Genomic DNA, 19,205 nt, shown 5'->3' on the forward strand with positions numbered 1-19,205 from the left:
GGAAGATATGTGATTAGGGTTCATTCAAAAATGTCAAATGCAGCAAATCTGGAGGGTAAGTTTACACACACGGTGGCTTAGTTTGCTGAGGGGCTGTCTTATGAATAAGTTACAACGTCTATCTCTTCCTAAAACTCCAAGGGCCAGAAAATGTTTTTCTAAGTCCATATTTCATACTTTTTCATTTGCTGCATTTATATATTCAATGTGCCTTTGCTCCAAATTTTTCATCTAAGGTGCTTTAAATATGAGTCACCAACTAAAGTCGAGCACATGGAAGAGAAACAGGAAGAGATATAAGGGTAAGTAATGTCACAAACAAGGGCGCATACAGAGGAATAATAACTACGGTGAGTTGTGGTGTCCCTCCGAAATTCATGTCCACCCTGAACCTCAGAATATGACCTTAATTGGAAATAAGGGCCTTTGTAGATATAATTAGTTAAGGATCTCAAGATGAAATCATCCTAGACTTAGGGTGGGTCCTAAATTCAATGACTATTATCCCTATTAGAAGAGGAGAGGTCACAGAGGCACACACAGAGAAGGTGGTGATGTGAAGATGGAGGCAGAGATTCAAGTGATGTGTCTACAAACCAAGGAACACCAAGGATTGCTGGCAACCACCAGAAGCTAGGGGAGTAGCACAGAATGGATATTCCTCTAGAGTCTCCAGAAGGAATCAACTCTGCCAACACTTTGATTTCTGACTTCTGGCCTTCTGAACTATGAGATAATAAATTTCTGTTGCTTTAAGCCACACGATTTATGGTCATTTGTGATGGCAGCCTTAGGATATTAATAGCTAGTCCTGAAGAGACCTGTAGCCCCTGCTACCTGCACTTGGTTAGCTGTAGACATTTTGATGTTCTCACCTGACTCCTTCAGCCCACCTTTGTTACTCTGACACTTAATGCCACCCCTAACCATCCTCTTTCTGAGCTTCTGCGGTGTGAGATGTGAGTGATGGGAGTCGAGGGAGCCTGTGAGATATGATGGAAATAAGGAGGAGCTTGAATGGAGCACAGGTTAGGCTCAGGGATGGCACTGGGATAGGAGGTTGAGGTCAAGACTCTCGTGAGCAATTTCCAAGGATGAAACAAAAAAAATTGTAGAGTCTGTTTTGATGCTATGGCACATTTCCTAAAGTAGTAGAGAGCAGTAGTACTTTAAAATCCCAGTCTTCCTGCTCCCTATGACAGCATCTCTTGATCTTGCTCCCGCCTGTATACTATCACATCTAAGCCTCGGTATTTCCCATTATACTCAGGGATTCTCAAAATTCCCCACCCCACATAGCCTCTGGCCCCTCTTCCTGCCACTCAGAATCACTGTTTTGTGAACTTTTCAGCTCTTTATCTACCCACCTATCTCCATTTCTGTCTGTCTGTGTCTGTCTGTCTTTCCATGCATCCATCCATTATATATTTTTGTAAAACTGCTTATTGAGTTATGATCGATACACAAAAAGCTGTACATATTTCATGTATACAACTAGATGATTTGGAGATAAGTATACATCTGTAAAACCACTACCACATTCTATTCTATAAACATCTCTATCACCTCCAAAAGTTATCTATCTCTATCTTATCTATCTTAGAATACACTAAAAAGTTCTGTGGTAATTAGTCTTATTTAGGTCTTACAACCATACAATGTGTGTGTATTATATGTGTAATATATATGTGAATTTTAAAATAATATTTAGGGTTTTCTGATTATAAAAACAATACCTGTATACTTCTTGTTAAATTACTATAAACACTATATAGACTGCTATATGCTCCTCGCTATTTATATATAATATATTATAATAAGTATAATACAATATAAATATATAATTTCCAAGTATTTACACTGTTCGTGTACTTGTCATCATTAACAGGAATGCTATGTAACTCAAACCATGTTATGTGACTTAAACGATCAGGAAATTCTGCTACTCTCACAGAGGCCTCTGGTGTACAGTTTTTAAAATGTGTGAAAATCAGGAAAAGGAGAAAATTCCCCAATTGGCTCAAATCAAAAGACAGCCAAAATAAACTCACAAATACAAAACATAGAGTGGAGAACAAGATTCAGGGGAGGCGAGGTGTCAAAGTTAGAAGAGACCACGAGACAATAACCCCTAAGAACTTTGCAAAAATCTTGAGAAGGACATGAGACTTTTCATAGAGTATGAAATGAAGGTCCTGTCAGTGTATCTAGTTCTTAAGGGATCAGGCAAGCCCAGCTGACACCTGGCTCATCTAAGTAACGGTTTCCTGTTTCAGTTCCCAACCTGTGCATTCTTGGGGCCTTCCCTTCATATAGATCCCTCTGTTCTTGAGAGCCACAGCATCACCTCATGGATGGCATAACTGGATTCTTTGAGACCCAAGGTTTTTTAGCCTGTTCTGATTTGTAATTCTGTACATGACTTACAAATGACATACATATATGTATATATTTCATTTTCTTTACCTACTTTCCCAAATAGACTGACCATTTAAAAAATTACTTTTTCATTCCCCACTCCCCCTTGTCAAGATTTAGCTCTTCCACCACCCGTTGGCTTACCCATAAGTTCCAGTTTGTCTGGAATCTCACATACCCATTAGAAAAAGAAATGCTACCACATCCAAAAGGTGTAAAGGTCCCAAGAATAACTTGGTGTGGCAAGTCACTGAATATGTTGGTGTACACACCACCCCAAGGGAGGGCAGAATAGCTCTGGCAGATTGCTAGACGGCCAGAAGGATAAATAAAATCAAGGTTAAGGAACTGATATTGATATAAATAACAATAATGCTAATAATAATTCTTATATAGAATACTGTTAATTCTCAGCCTACTTAATTAATTTAATCAGCTATTTACCGATAACACGACAGAAGTCCAGAGAGAGTGGCTTGATTTCCCATAGTCACTGAGCACAATAATGACAGTGCCAGGCCAGCACATGGGTTCCCTGACTCCCAGTTGTAAGTTCTTCCCATACATTTACATTACTCACACCCTCATTTTAGCCTCACATTCTTTTAAATCAATCATGTGAATAATAACAGGAAAGTTTGGTCAGACTGGTCCTGTTAATGGCAAAGTTACTGAAAACCGATGTTGCCCATTGGTGCCCAGCAATGACGAGCTTTATTCCAGCACACAGAGGGAGGACTGAGTCTCTCCACCAATGTCCAAGGACAGATAGGAGCAAAAGAAGGTTCAGGGATAATTATGGATATATGAACAATTTCATAAAACCTAGCTGTACCAACCTGTACAAAACTATCAGGGATTCTCGAGGTCTTTTCCATTTTGGATTTGTAGGAATTTATTTAAAAATCCCTCTTCTCTCTAGATTCTCTACATGCTAAATCGCCATGTGGTTCTCTCTACTACCATGAAAATGAATTGAGAACCCATTTTCTCAGAAACACATGAACCCTCAGGTGCTTAACAAAAATATCAACTGTAACGAGAAGTGAATTTTGTAAACTGGAGAATTTGTCCCAACCTCTTTCTCAGATTGACTTCTCCTGCCTCCTGGCTTGAGGGATTAGCCTCCTGGCTTGAGGGATTATGGATCCTTGGGAGAAAGGGACTGAATAAACCAAGACATCCAACTTCCTTTCTCAATGCTTCTGGAATTTTCTGCTGAAATGCCCCACCTGTCAGCCCTGTCCATCATGCCTGGCCCCATCCATCCTTTTTAACCTTTGGAATTTTGCAAGGATATTAGGTCACAGAGGAACCATCTATCAGGGCGTAGTGAAACTTTTTCATATGTGGGTCAGCCTCTTTGACTGTTGGCATCGGAGGTTTCCACTTCAGTAGCTCCAGCCAGAAATAGTGAGAATGCTGGGGACTCTTGCTCAGCTTCACTTTGTCTTCAGTATCGTTATAGTGGCTCAGGATAAGTCGTTTGTTGAATCCCTCTTTCATTAGCTTAGCTTTTTCTGTTTTTCTGTTAAAAAAAAATTCAATAATTCAAGACTTGGATAATTTTTTGGTCTTAACAAGGATTAGAGGACAGTCAATGGCTGTTCAGGTCTCTGTGACCTCGCCTTTACCATAAATCTAATGGGCTTCCTTCAAATCAGGACAGCTGGATTTTGAAATCCCTAGCCAAGCTTTTATTGAGTGCTTGCCATTTTAAAACTGTTATGAGCACCTACTGTGTGTGACTCACTGTACCACAGGCTATAGAAACTGCAGGACTAGTAAGCAGCATTATGATGCAGCACAGGCTTTGGATGAGAACTGAGTTGAATCCTGGCACTGCCACTTGGAACTGTAGAAAGTGGGCAAAGTACTAATCTCATCTGATCTATTGTTTCATTATCTGTAAAATGGGGATAACGATACCTCATAGAAATGTAAGGGAGCTCTGGTTAATGCACACAGACCCTGGGACACAGGCCCCAGTATTTAGCATGCACTCTATAAATGCTAATTGTTTTCATTATCATTTGAGTGGGAGAACATATACACACATGTTCATTAATAATAGGATGGTAAAAGGAAAGAGTAGGTGAATATGAAGCAAACTAATTTCTAGGTTTTGACTAAGACCCTGTAATTAAAGTAGCCTCTTACAACATTCATTTAACCAATGTTCACTAGGTATCTCCCACAGGCAAAATGCATGAGAAAGGTGTTATCTATTTCCACTCTAAAGAGAGTGCCTGAATTATGCAGCTACATGGTAAACCTAGGCTTCAAGTTCATGCATATTCACCCCAAACTCTACTCTATCCACTTCACAATATACCTAGTGTTGGGCACTACAGGAGCTATGGGCATAGTTTAAAATGCAGACCTACCAAGGGCTCTGTATCTGAGAGTCAGCCATGTAGCAGACCTTCCTAGTTCCTGTCCAGCTTTCCACCCTCAACACACACACATGTGCTCACACACTCATGTTGCTAAGAATGCCAAGTAGTAGCTGTTGGCAACATGCCATTAGAAGCCTCCTGGGTCAAGCTGGCAAAGCAGAAGTCACATACTAAAGAAACAGTGTTAACTCTCCTGGAGGCCGATACCACCTGCTTAAAATCTGCATGGGCTGCTGCCCAGCTATCAAAGGTGGACTGCTGGGTCTCTTGGTTATTAAGACAGAATATGGGCATGGAATTGGGCAGATCCATGACTAACATTTGAGAATAATTAAGGGAAGCGGGAGCAATCTTCTCAGGAATGAGTCAGCAGTTTAGGCATTTCCATCAGGGGACTCAAACAAACAAGCAAATCTCAGCAACAGAAAGAAGGGATGTCTAAGGCTGCCCTCGGCAAATACCTTCAGATTCAGAGCAGATTCAAACTCCCCAAAGTTTCCCATTTTAAGGTGCACTTGAAAATTCTTAAAATTGAGCTGGCATACTTCAAGAAGGGTCTGGGACTATTTAGAAGATATAGTCTGTGTGTGTGTGTGTGTGTGTGTGTGTGTGTGTGTGTGTGTGCGCGCGCGCGCGCACATGTGCATTTATTGGTTGAGTGCAGGATTTGGGATATGGGAAGAGCCATGCTGAAAGGAAATTTTTTAAAGAATTAAAAGTAAGTAATTGGAAATGAAATACCCCTGAAAAAAAATGAAAGGCTGAGAGGTAATAATATCCACACTATTATTGGTGTTGGGGATCCTGGGGGTGGGAGTCCTTAGCAAACATCAAAAGTCACTGACCCCTCTAAGAAAAACAGAGCGGAGAGCTTCTCAGAAAGTCTCATGGGGGAAGGAACCAGAGTCAGGAGGGTGGGCAAGGGCCAAATCTGCCACTTGGTAGCTGGAAAATGAAAATGCTTGATTAACAACAGCTTTTTCTCTCCCCTGTTGTCTCTTCTCTTGCTTTCCTCCTCCTCCCATTCCTTCCTTTCTTTCTAATATTCTCATGAAAATGTATCTCACTGTCAAAAATGAGGTGAGTGGACACAATTTTTAAACAATGTGAAAAAAGCAAAGCACTTATAGATTGTCATTCTTCCCCACACCAAAACACATGCATACCACTTCTTTTATAAGCATCAAAGGCTGGCAGCATGTCAGCTTAACAACATACATTTATAAACCAACTGGACACACAAGTCTAATTATCATTTTCCAAGCCTACACCTTTCATTCAATGCCTAGACCTGATTCTATTTTTCTGTGACTTTCCACAAATGGACCTTTTGGATTATTCTTAAAAGAAAGGTAAGTATGCCTTTAAAGTGTAAATGCCTACAGTCATTTGGGAAAAAAAGGCACACTCCACCTTTTTACCAATAAGGCCAAAAATTAAGATATAAAAGCTCTACTGAAAAAAAAAATAAAATAAAAACTCCAATGCAAAATCTTACATTATATAAGTTCCACATTACTTAAATAGGGTAGGCAGCTGTAACTCAGGGAAGATCTCCATCACCCTTTAAAAAGCAGTGTTTCCTTTTCTAAACCTTTAATAGCCCCCTAGACAAAGAGCCTTTTAGTAAGTGTTTTAACACTAATAAGCCTCCCATGCCAACAGAAACTGCCTCTTCTCTGTCTTTTCACAAAGTGTGGGCAGTGGCAGTGGTCTTACTCTCCTCCTGCTTAAGGACCAGAAGTTGACCTCTGGTTTCTCCAACAGGTAATGACTACCACCAAGTTGATTAGTTCAACAAAGCAGCCTTAATACTTGCACAAGATCATTTCTTGGAAGTTTCAGGTGAGTGGTCACTGCCGGGACTTAAAGACAGGGTCCTTCTATAAGTCAGAAGTCACCCAGTTATGCCAGCCTCTGGTATTTAGACCACTCTAAGACAGAGGCTGGAATAGAAATGGAACTACACCACAGATCATCTCAAATGAAACAGGCCTAAGAAACTAACAGTAAGCTAGAGTCCTTAAAGTAAGAACATCCACTGAAGGTTACTTAGAGAATATCTAATACCATTTTACAGATGAAGGAGCCAAAGTACAGAAAAGGGAACAATAATGCTAAATAATAGATAACGTTTATCAAGCATTTACTATAGTATTCTACAGATTATGCTAAGTTATTTAGCTGCATTATTTCATTTAATGCTTTTAACAACCCTATGTAGCAGATTCTAGAAGAATCACCATTTTATATGAGGAAAGTAAGGCTTTGAGAATCGGAGTAAGTGCCCTAAATCCCATGATTGCCAGTGGGAGCATAAGAGTTGTATGGACTCCAAAACTTGGATTCTAAATCTTTATACGACATCGACTCTTATACCCGTGGTCATACAGCTAGGGAATGGCAGGGTCAGGGGTCGGAAGCCAGCCGGGGATTCCCAGACTACTGCTTTTGCACCACCATGCTCTAACAGTGAATATGACTAAAATCAGAGAGCTAGAGTTTCACCAGCTAGAGCCTAGAGATCTGAGATCTGATTTAGGCTTAGACAAAAGATCTAGGTCAACCCAGTCTAGAGAATGTGCTCTGCTGTAAGGAGTGCCTTGGGATCTGGTCTAGGATGGGAGGGTTCACTATGTTGGTTCACTATGTTTGTCAGACCAGACTTCCTGTGATAAATCTAAAGTCTATACCAGCATGAAACTGCCACTGGGGTTAAGGGGATTCTTTCTTCCTGCCCTTAATTTCCTTGGGTCTGACTTGATATTAAACTTCTGTAATTTCATGTGTTTAGCAAGTGTGTCAGAAATTTGGTAAGGTAAAAGGCTAATAGTTCTGATTTGCCTAAAATTGTGTTTTATCCAGCAAGCATTCATTTAATCTCCATGGTATCTCTAACTTTGGTAGTCAGGGGATGTTTTCCTTGCAGAAATGTTTTGTAAAGAGTATATTGTGAAATTACCTGTGCTTTTTAAAAGCTTGGATTCTTTATGACAGATCTCTTGAGAACTAATTCTACCAACTTTAGCAATTCTCATTGTTAAAAAAATAACCACTCCCCTGGCATCGTTTATTACTATGGGTCATGTATAATAACACCTTTCTCATCCCTGTTGCTGTGTGCCAGCTAAATTCTCCTCCTCCGTCTACTATGACAAACCATCACTTCTTGGTTCAAAACATGTTTGTTTCAAGAAGCCACTTCTGATGGTACTGGGTTATTATTTAAAATGCTTTTTACTTTCCTTAGTGCTTTAGCGACTACAAAGCATGTTTGTATATATTGTGCTACTTTAAGCTTCACAACAACCTGCTGTGGTAAGCAAAAGACATGCTTATTATCCCTAAATGACTGAAGAAACACAGGTTCAGGGAGTCCACGTGACTTAAACAAGATCCCACACCCCTTGACTAATGAATCTGGATGTTCTAACTCCAAGTCTGGCTTCTTTTTTTCCTTTCAATTTTTTTAGACTTTATTTTTTTAAAGCAGCTTTAGGTAAACAGCAAAACTAAGTGGAAAGTACAGAGAGTTCACAAGTATACCCTCTGAAAGTTTGCTTTTCATTAAAATGTCCTGCCTGATCCACATTGCTTTGAGGCCTTTTTAGATTTGAAAAACTAATTCTAAGTTCACCTGAAAGAATAAGTTGGTGAAATCAGCTAAGATGTTTTGATGTAGAAAGAGAAACAAGAGGAGGTTTACTGTAGATAGTAATAACTAACTGCTTTTTTGCGCTAGGAATCTTTACAACTCTAAAAGGTAGCTTCTATAATTACTCCCATTTCACAGATGAAGAAAGTAAAGCAAAGGGAAATTAAGTGACCTTCCCAAAGTCACATAAATGAATGAAGCTAGGATTTTAGCCCAATTAATTGGACTTCAAGGCTCTTTTTAACACCATACTCTACCTCTCTCATGTAATCTGAATAATTAAAATAGCTGAAAATAGGCAGATTAATGGAACAAAATCGATAGCTCAAAAGCAGACCCTAATGTATACAAGACTGAAGATATAATTAAATCAAGAACTCAAATGTGTAGATAACAGAGGCTGTATTCAATACATGGCTTCAGAGAGAATAATGGAATATTGAGGTTAAGTGCACAGGCTTTAGAATCAGACAAACCTAAACTTATATAGCAGCTCACCCATTAACTAGCTCTCGGACCTTGGCATAACAACAGTAACTTACTCATGGAGGAGTATCAATGGCCCCATGTAGTGCTTTACACAAAAAGAGCATTCAGTAAACATCGGCTGTTAGTATTAGCACCCAACAAATACTAGCTATCATTATTATTGGCATAGGAAGACTAAAGCTAGAATCTCATCACCTCATGACACATACAACAACAAAATTTCCAGCTAAATGTAGAAAAAAAAATAAAGAATATGGTAGGTTTATCTCTGTTTAATCTCAGAATGAGGAAAGATTTTTCCAGTTATAAAACAACAGGGGAGAAAAACAACGGGGGAAAATCTTAAAAAAAAAAAACATTAATAATTGTGCAGTAAGAAAAGTTAAAATACCTATATCTTAACCATAAAATTAAAAAAAGAAACAATAAACTGGAGAAATAAATATTTACCACAAATAATAAAAGATTAATATCCTTAATATGAAAAAATTTAGACAAGAAAGACACAAACAGCCATAGGAATAAAAAAGGTACAGAGATTAGGAACACTCAGTTCACAGAAGAAATTTTTTTTTTAATATCAAGAAATACTTAAAAAATTAAACTTCTCTAGTTAGCAAAGAAATAGATACTTGAGCATTTTTGCCTATCAACTTAGCAAGTCTGAACCCTAACAATTATGTTCAGTGCTAACAACTCTGAGATGGCCTCTCTCACATTGCTGTGAAGGGGTTAGCTGAATGGGTTTTGTGGAAAGCAATTGGCAGTACCTCTTTAGAACTTTAAAAATGTTTATGTCCTTTAACCAAGTTCCACTTTCAGGAATCTAGCTTTAGGAAGGAATTAAAGAAATGAAAAATGTTTATAGGACAGCTGAACAAAATGCCAATGTTTGCTACTATGAGAATGGTTCAAAAAATCATGAAAGTCTACGGCCATGCCACCATGAACAAGCCCGATCCCATCTGATCTCGTAAATTAAGCAAGGTCAGGCCTGGTTAGTACTTGGATGGAAGACCACCTAGGAAGACCAGGTGTGTTAGGCGTAAAAAAATTAAAAATAAGGGATTATAAACTGACAAAGTCCTTGCAATCTGTGAGGTCGGCCAAGGGTTGCTGTGCCTAAAAAAATAATAAAATAAAATATAAAATAAAATAAAATAAAGTAAAATAAAATAAAATAAAATAAATTAAATTAAATAAATTAAAATAAATAAAATAAAATAAAATAAAATAATAAAATAAAAAATAAAATAAAATTAAAATAAATAAAATAAAATAAATAAAATAAAAAATAAAAGAAAATAAAATAAATAAAATAAAATAAAATCATGGAATATCTATGCAATAGAATTCAAGGCAGCCATTCAAAATCTTGTTCCTGAAGAATTAAATGGCATGAGAAAATGCTCATGCTCAAGTGAAAGGAGAAAAAGCAAGACAATAACATTCAAAAGATGGTATATATTTAAAAAGATAATACATAAACAAATATAAATACATAGCATTTAAATACATAGTGTTTACTATATTTATGTGGAAGATGTGGGTTTGTATGTATATTGGAAAAAATGCTAGAAGAAACTATGCCAAAATGATAAAAATGGTATCTCTTAATGAACAGGTTGTCGTTTTTCTTCTCCTTACACTTTTCTAAATTTTTTAAAAATTTGAATACTAAGCAAGGGTTACATTTAAAATACACTCCCACAATCAATAAGTGGTTATTTTCACAACAGAAGTCAGGTGGAGAACTGGAGTAGAAATGAAGCATAGTGGGAAGTGGGTTGATATTGGAGTCAGACAGAGCTGGGTTTCACCTCTGGCTCTGCCTTTTACTAGCTGTATGACTCGGAACAAATGGCCACATTAGTATACTCCTATGTAAAATGGAGATGATAATCATACCTCTTTCATGGGATTGTTGTGTCGTAAGTAATAGAGATATAACAAGTGTGAAGTGCCAGGTCCACTGTCTAGCAGAGAGTAGATATTTGTCAATGCTTACTATTGTTATTATCATATTGTCTGATCTGTCCTCTGTTGATTGTTAGATTGTTAACTTGCTGAGATGTTTATTTTCCCATTTTAGGTGACAAGTTCCTTGAACACAGGGACTGGTTTCATGTTTTCTTAGAATGGTACTTCACTTACAGCTGACTTTCTTTCTCTGATTACATCTTTTCTTTCCTCCTCCCCAAGGTTGTCACACAGGATCCTGGTCCTGTACTGGTCATGTGACAAGGCTGATTGACAGATAAATCCTGCATGATAGAGTGACTTTTCCATGAGTTACTAGGAAAAGAAGGGTTTGTGTGTGTATATTTTTCATATTACAGATACCATAAGTAAGGTGATAGGGTGATTTGTCCAGGGTCTTAAGGCTCTGTATCTCTTCTTGACTACTATATCATATGCCTCATAAAAACATATAATTCTGAAGACAGCAGAGAACTCCCTACATTTGAATTATGGCTCCTTGTAGTTTCTTCACAGCAATACCGAGGATTGTCTTCCATTTCAGAATTTCTGATTTTGAGTAAGGTTGTTGAAAGATCCAACCTTAGAAAAAAGACATTAACACAAAAGGGATATTTCAAAATTTACACAGAGTCAGTACTCACTGGGTAAATCCTGCCCAATCATCAGTCTACCAAAGTCTACATGAAAAGGAACCAAAGTCCATTCATATTCAAATATAAGTAATTATCAGCTTAAGAATTACCTCACCTTAAGCAGATTTGCTCTGAAATGGGATCTAGTTTTTAAAAGGGAATTAAACCACTATGATAACATCAGACATATCTTTAGATGCCTTTCAAGAATCCCTATACACTTTGTAAACCTATAGACTAGATTCTTCAGCATATCTCGTTCTCAGGACAGAATCCTGTCTACCAGAGAGAACATGTTATCTGTAGTCAGTAGACTTAGGTCCTGCTCCTGACTGTTCCACTAACCAGTTTGGGTACTTAACATCTCTGAGCTTCAGGTTTCTCATCTACAAAATGAGGGCACTAAAAAAGATAATCTCTAAGGCCTCTCAATTCTAACTCTTCCCTAAAAAAATTTTGCCCTTGTAATGAGCATATGGAAAGATCCACAGATGGCTACAAGGAATTTCGGGGATGAGAAAAACTTGCCATTTCTTTATTCCATTCTACCAAGTCTAGACCATTTAATAAATCAGTAGATTACACATAGAAGAAAATTCAAACAATAAAGATATGAAAGGCAGGGAGGGGGACATGGAATCTCACCACACAAGCACTGCTGCCATTTTGGTGTAGCTCCTTCCAGAATTTTTTCCCCATGAATAGGTGTTTTAAAACATTAGTTGTAATGAGAATGGGTATATTGTTTATTCTATCTCCAGGTTCCTCTGCCTTAGCCATGAGCTCCTCATTTGGCCTTAACTCCAGGTGACACTTTGAATCAGAGCATTGTGATTTCTCTCTAATTTTTTTTTTTCACTGCTATTCCTCACCCTAATCTTAGGTTAGGATGGGCTTTACCTTCCAGAACTATGGAACTATTTGACTTCCCTTCTTTTGAGGTATCCTCCACTCCCAGCCTATGTGACTCAAGTTGGGCTGATAGTTATACTTCCTTGCCAACCATGAGCTAATGACCCAGGTTTGACCAATAATATTATTCCATTTCCTAGTCAACAGTGATTGGACCACAGGGTCGGCACTTGATTCAAGAAGAGCTAATCGGAGTCATTACTTGGGATTTACACATGGACATTGTGGGGGAGGGAGAAGGCACTTTCTTCCTAAGCAGGAAGCACATGAATCTAGGGCTGGCACTGACCATCTTCACTGTGCAGAGCAAGCCTAACTGTAGAATTCAGCCTAGCAGAGATGAAAAAAGAAAAGTCCCTGCCGCGTTGAGTCCTACATCCTGCCTGGGACATTGTTCCTGCAGTTTTCCTTTAATCTTGTGAACTACCTTCCAGGACATGACCAAATAATTCTTTTGTTGCTTAAACTGGTTTGAGCTAGGTTCTTGTCTCTTACTGTCTAAAGATTCCTGCCTAACATAATCACATTCAGGCTCATGCCCCCTGGATCATGAGAATCATCCTAACCTTCGACTGGAAAAACTGAACAAGCTCCATCCCAGTTTCTTTAGAATTAGATACCGTTTTAATTATTTCTACTTTCCTGGCTTAGGACTTCAGTCCTGCCCTTCAATGACCAAGGACTTGCTCCTTGCTTGCAGACAATTTAGTGAGCTGACCACCTGTTTGCCATTTGGTTGCTTGCTGAGGGATTTCCTGTCACTGGACTTTACCCACCTATTTGGATTCCTGGACATTTTCATGCCGAACCCTCTTGTTACCTTATGATTTACTTCATTCCTAGTTGCTGTTTTGCCATACCTACTGAACTTGTTCTTAGCATATGCACCTGGTCTATTTTCTCACTACATGATCCACCCCAGTGAGACAGTCCAGTCCTAAATTTTCATCCCTCAATACATCAAATTAAGCAATATATGGAAGGAATGGGGAGGTATAGAAGAAACCCTTAGCCCCCAAGCTTATTCTCTAAAAGCAGAACCTTTCAACCATTTTTGAGGTTGTTAAGACTATGAAGAAAAGGTCATGAAAAGCAAATCTGTAAGATTCATGGCAATCAGCTCCAACTCCTACTCATTCTTTGAGCCACACAGCAGTTAACTATATTATGTCTGTGTCCCAAGGAAAGACAAGGTTCTTTTTTCCTTAACAACCTATACTTTATCCCTTTTATAACCTTATCTGGGGATAAACAGTATTCTTTCTAGATTTGTGCAAACCTAATCATGTTATAAAGGCCTCCTTTATAACATGTGAACAATTTAATGACGTATCTTTGCCTTTCAACACAGAAATCTTGGTTCCCAGTCCAGGGTGGCATGTTTTTGTGACAGAAGGGCCATGTGGTGCTCTTCTAGGGATATGTATGCCATTGTTACCCAAACTGGTTTCTCAAAACCATGAAGAAAAAACTCCCAGGGTACAAGAGTGGAGAAACCAGGGAGAGCAGGGTCAGAGGGGGATATCTTTGAAAAGTCTGACTTGGAATCCATCAGCTTAAGTGTCTGGCTCTCACTGTGGTTATACTAAGAGGATGGCAGGGGGAAAGTAACCACTTCCAACGAATGGAAGTGTTTCTCACGTTGGTTCCTCATCAAAGTTGACGCTGATTTGGGTAGGTAAAAGGATCTTACCATTTTCAAAACAGATCTTGGATGTCAGTGAAAAGTGGATAATAGCAGGTAAACTGCTATCTTGGGAAATCTGGAAACACTGGTTTTGGCTGATAAGAGCTGGAAAAAAGGAAGAAGGACAAAGATGAGGAAAAGAGGAGATGAAGAAGAAGAGAGCGTTTTGCTAGATCGAGAGAAAATCCAATTGTCATATTTTAATACTTTTCCAGGGCATCAGCAATATTTTCCATAAGCACCCAAAATGACCCATAAAAATATATTCATTTGCTCTGGAACTTAACCAGTTTTTTAAATTAAAACTTTCATTGCATAATTTCTTGATTTATTAAACAACTGTTTAGTTCTAAGAACTGCCCTTCCACATGGGAACTACTGAGAAAAGATTCATGTTTTATTTTCATTTCTTCTGTTAGCAACTGTTCCTTTCTGTATCACTATTAAGTTTAGCACAAAAAATATAAATCTAACACAAGAAATTGTATTTATCTATGAAGTGGAACGGACTCATCCTGTAGAGAAAAAATAGATGCTCTAAAAGCTATCTAAAAAACAACGAAAAAAATTAGAGATATTTTGGGGAAAAAAGTAAAACTTGTGGAGGCTTCTTAAACTTTATATAGTTGACCCTTATACAATGCATAGGTTAAGGGTGCTGTCCTCTAGCAAAGTCAAAAATCCAAGTATAACTTTTGATTTCTCAAAAACTTAACTACTAATAGTTAACTGTTGACTGGAAGCCTTACCAATAACATAAACAGTGGGTTAACACATATTTTGTATATTATATGCATTACATATACTGTATTCTTATAATAAAGTAAGCTAGAGAAAAAAATGTTACTAAAGAAAATAATAAGGAAGATACATTTACAGTATTTATTGAAAAGAATCCACATATAAGTGGACCTGAGCAGTTCAAACCCACGTTGCTCAAGGGTCAGACTGAACAAAATATATACTCAGGTCTTTGGAATGTTTTTTCAGTGAAACCGAAATCCTATTAGTTATCTCCAGGGACATCAAGATGACTCAATGTCTAGAAAGCTCCCTGTGATTTGTAAAATGCTATGAACTAATATTTTATTATTTAAACTATAAGGGCTTTTTTTTTTTTTGCTACATTTAATTTTGTTTATATATATTCAACACAATAGAAGATAAAAGGAAAAACCTTAAAGCCCTGAATATTAAATTTCACTCTGGGGGTAAAGCAGGCTCTACCAGTATCTTCACTGTGTAGTGCTAATCTCTGGTGAGGTTCCTCAACTTTTATTAATTGCATGTCTGTGCCAGTCATTAACATTCACTACTAAGTTTACTGACATTATTATTAGTGAAATATAAATATTTTAGACTCTTAAGCCTTTTTTCACAATATTCTTGGGTTTAGTATTTGCAAATGGTTTCAGCATCTTAGAAAAGCATCGATTTCTTGGGGAAAAAATAGTAAACTTCATTTTAACTGTGAAAAATTTAGATGCTAAGATCTGGCAACAATCGGGTGGATGGAGCAAACTTCTGAGAAGGGAGAGTTGTCCCTTAGAAACAAGGGAAGAAGGCAGCAGAACTGACTTCTCCACTAAGCACATGATGAAAATGTTTTATTTTCTTGGAAGGCAGAAGAAAAAATGTGATAATGATGAATATATCTAGTAATGAGTCCAGCTGTATTATATTTACCTTTATAAGAATGCAGTTGTAAGATCCAATTTTTAATAATTTTTATGGAGGAAGGAACCCACAAAGAGAAAAGTGCCTACAGCCCATTAAAGTCATAATTTGGCCCAGGGACTGAGGGAACAGAGATGCAGTGGTAGGCAGAAAGGGGCTGCAGAAGCAACATCAACTCAAGTGCCTCTAAAATGGGACAGTTTGTACTATTTTACACGTATATCACAAGTTCCTAATTCTAGGCTTACAGATGCAAGTCTTCACTCCTCACTCTGAACTTAAATGTCCTTCAAGGATAGTTGTATACATCTGTCCTTCCACTCGATTTCTTTCATTTATCCCTTTATAAGAAGAAAAGCTTTCTTTTCTTGGCCTAGGTTTTCCTTTTTTTTAAAAAAAAAAAATTGTGGTAAAAATACACAAAATACAAAAGTTACCATTTTAACCATTAATATATCTGTTATTGTGGTTGAATATGTATAACATAAAAATCACCATTTTAATGTGGCATTAAGTTCATTCACATTTTTGTCTAACCATCATCAACATTCATCTTTAAAAAATTTTCATCTTTCTCAATTGAAACTCTCTACCCATTTAACAATAACTCCTTATCCCACCTCCTCCCAGCGCTGACAACCACCTTTCTACTTTCTGTGTCTATTAATTTGGCTCCTCTAGGTACTTCATTTAAGTGGAGTCATACTATACTTGTTCTTTTGTTTCTGGCTTATTTCACTTAGCATAATGTCTTCGACTTTCACCCAATTTTATAATATATCAGAATTTCTTCCCTTTTTAAACTCTGTTTATCCATTCATCTGTCGGTGGATATTTGGGTTGTTTCCACCTTTCGGTTATTGCTATGAACATTGGTGTGCAAATATCTGTTTGAGTTCCTGCTTTCAATCACCTCCTATTGACGATAACTTCATCTTAAGCCTTAAGTCATTTTTAAAAAGTTTTTCAAATGCAATATCTGACACAAAATAAAAATAATCCTATTCACAGGGAATCGAAAGAATGTGAATGAGAACTGTCAGAAACCAAATAATCCAGAACAGATTCACATAAATATGCCCATCTAATTTTTGACAAAGATGCAAAGCCATTCAACGGAGGAAAGACAATATTTACAACAAATAATGCTGAAGCATTTGGACATCCACGGACATAAAAATGAGCCTCAATCTAGATCTTGTATGTATACAAAAGTTAACCCAAGATGAGTCATGGCCTTACATGTAAAATGTAAATCTATAAAGCTTTGAGAAAATAAAAGAAAACCTTCAGGATCTAGGGCTAAGCAAAGAGTTCTTAGACTTGATACCAAAAATATTAATCTTAATTTTTTTTTTTGATAAATTGGACTTCATCAAAATTTAAAACTTTTATCTGCAAAGGACCCTATTAAAAGCATGAAAAGACACTGGGAGAAAATATTTGCAAAGCACATTTACAACAAAGGACTAGTATCGAGAATATATAGAGAACTCTCGAAATTCAGCATAAAAAAGCAAATAGAATATGAGCAAAGACATAAAAGACATTTCACTGAAGAGGATATAAAGATAGCATATATTCAACATCATTAGCCGTTAGAGAAATGTAAATTAAAACTACAATGAAATATCACCACACACCTATAAGAATGGTTAAAATAAAAAATAGTGACAATTTCCACATGCTAGTGAGGATGTAGAAAAACAAGATCACTCATACATTGCTGCTGGGAATGTAAAAATACAGACTATCTGGAAAACAGTTTGGCAATTTCATATAAAAGTAACCTGCAATTACCACACAGCCCAATAACTGTACTTCTGAGCATTTATCAAAGAGAAATCAATACTTATATTTACACAAAAGTCAGTAAACGACTGTTTTAGAAACTTTCATAATAGCTAAAAAACTGAAAGAAAGAAAGAAAGAAAGAAAGAAAGAAAGAAAGAAAGAAAGAAAGAAAGAAAGAAAAGAAGGAAGGAGGAAGGGAGGTGAGGAAGGAAGAAAGGAAGGGAAGAGAAAAATCCAGATGTCTTTCAAGGAGTGAATGGTTAAACAACCTGCCATATATATCCATACCATGGAATACTACTGAGCAACAAAAAGGAACAAACTATTGATACATGCATCCTGGATGAATCTCTAGGGAACTAAGCTATCTGGAAAAAAGACAATCATCAAAAGTTATACATTGTATGGTTCCATTTACATAACATTTTTGAAATGACGAAAATATAAGAATGGAGACCACGTTGGTGGTTGCCAAGGTTAAAGAAGGGGTAGGGGCAGGATGGAAGTGGTTTTAGCTGCAAAAGGACAATGTGAATGATCCTTGAGGTGATGGAAATATTCTGAATTATGACTGCATCCATGTCAATATCTTGGTTATGAAATTGTACTATAATTTTTCAAGATGTTGCCATGTGGGGAAAATAGGTGAAGGGTATATGGGATCTCTCTGTATTGTCTCTTACAACTGCATGTGCAACTATGATTATCTCAAAATTAAAAGTTTAATTTAAACAATAATATATGTAGCTAGCATCATTTTTTTTTTCGTTAGACTGTGCTGTTGTAAGGGAATTTATAAGATCCCCTGAAACAAAGACTTCATATCATACGGATATAAAGCAGAATAGATGCTTTATTAAACTGAAAGCACTATAAATTTTTGTATCTTACTCCTGACATTCATGAAGACCTAATTACTAAAATGATTAACACAAACCAAATACTATTAATATATTTTGTCAATATCTCACTTATTTGCTGCTTTTTTTTTTTAACCTGGATGATTATTTATAAATCTAACTAGTAATTTCTACTTACATGTTTTTTCCATACATTTACTTGATGCAGCATGGTCTATTTTTGATTTCGCCAGATGATTTTTCTTATCATACTCTTCTCTTGAACAGCAGCTGATTTTGTCATCTACGATCATGGAATTGCAACGACTTTGCGAGGCATTGTGTTTCTTCAACATCGAATTTCTGGTTGCACACTTATAAGCTTCTGCAGTAAGATCATGCCAACTATAATTCACAAGATTTGCAATTCCCACAGGAAAAGTAATGTTATATTCAGCATATTTCTGCAGCATCTCCCCAAGTTCATATAGCATCTCAGCGGCGATGAGTTTGTATTCTTCAAGTAGACACTTTTGCAGGTATATTTTGGAGAGTTTAGATTTAGCAGAAAACTTGGAAACAAAAGGAGTTCGTGAGATGTCAAATGAGCGGATCTCATATTTCTTCTCAGAATCAGTTACTATAGATAGTCTTGCTTCCTCTTCTAGTTTTTTAGATTCTCCAATCTTTAGATAACTGTAAAAAACATATGTAAACTTT

The 19,205-nt window shown here is 37.0% G+C and overlaps 1 protein-coding gene and 1 pseudogene across 1 annotated transcript in view; one reads left to right on the forward strand and one right to left on the reverse strand.

Moving 5' to 3' along the window:
- LOC107519783 (uncharacterized protein C3orf20 homolog) overlaps positions 1-19,205 on the reverse strand; it is a 71,386-nt gene that overhangs the window by 41,559 nt on the left and 10,622 nt on the right. The window contains exons 4-8 of the mRNA XM_016162795.2: positions 18,685-19,181; positions 14,182-14,280; positions 11,424-11,523; positions 3,719-3,946; positions 2,597-2,746 (exon numbers count right to left, since the gene is read on the reverse strand). Of these exons, the coding sequence (XP_016018281.2) occupies positions 2,597-2,746; positions 3,719-3,946; positions 11,424-11,523; positions 14,182-14,280; positions 18,685-19,181 (1,074 nt within the window). The remainder of the gene's footprint in view (positions 1-2,596; positions 2,747-3,718; positions 3,947-11,423; positions 11,524-14,181; positions 14,281-18,684; positions 19,182-19,205) is intronic.
- On the forward strand, positions 9,889-10,007 carry LOC118613905 (annotated as a pseudogene).

This window comes from Rousettus aegyptiacus, unplaced genomic scaffold (assembly GCF_014176215.1).
Source record: "Rousettus aegyptiacus isolate mRouAeg1 unplaced genomic scaffold, mRouAeg1.p scaffold_m13_p_2, whole genome shotgun sequence".
Classification (NCBI taxonomy): Eukaryota; Metazoa; Chordata; class Mammalia; order Chiroptera; family Pteropodidae; genus Rousettus; species Rousettus aegyptiacus.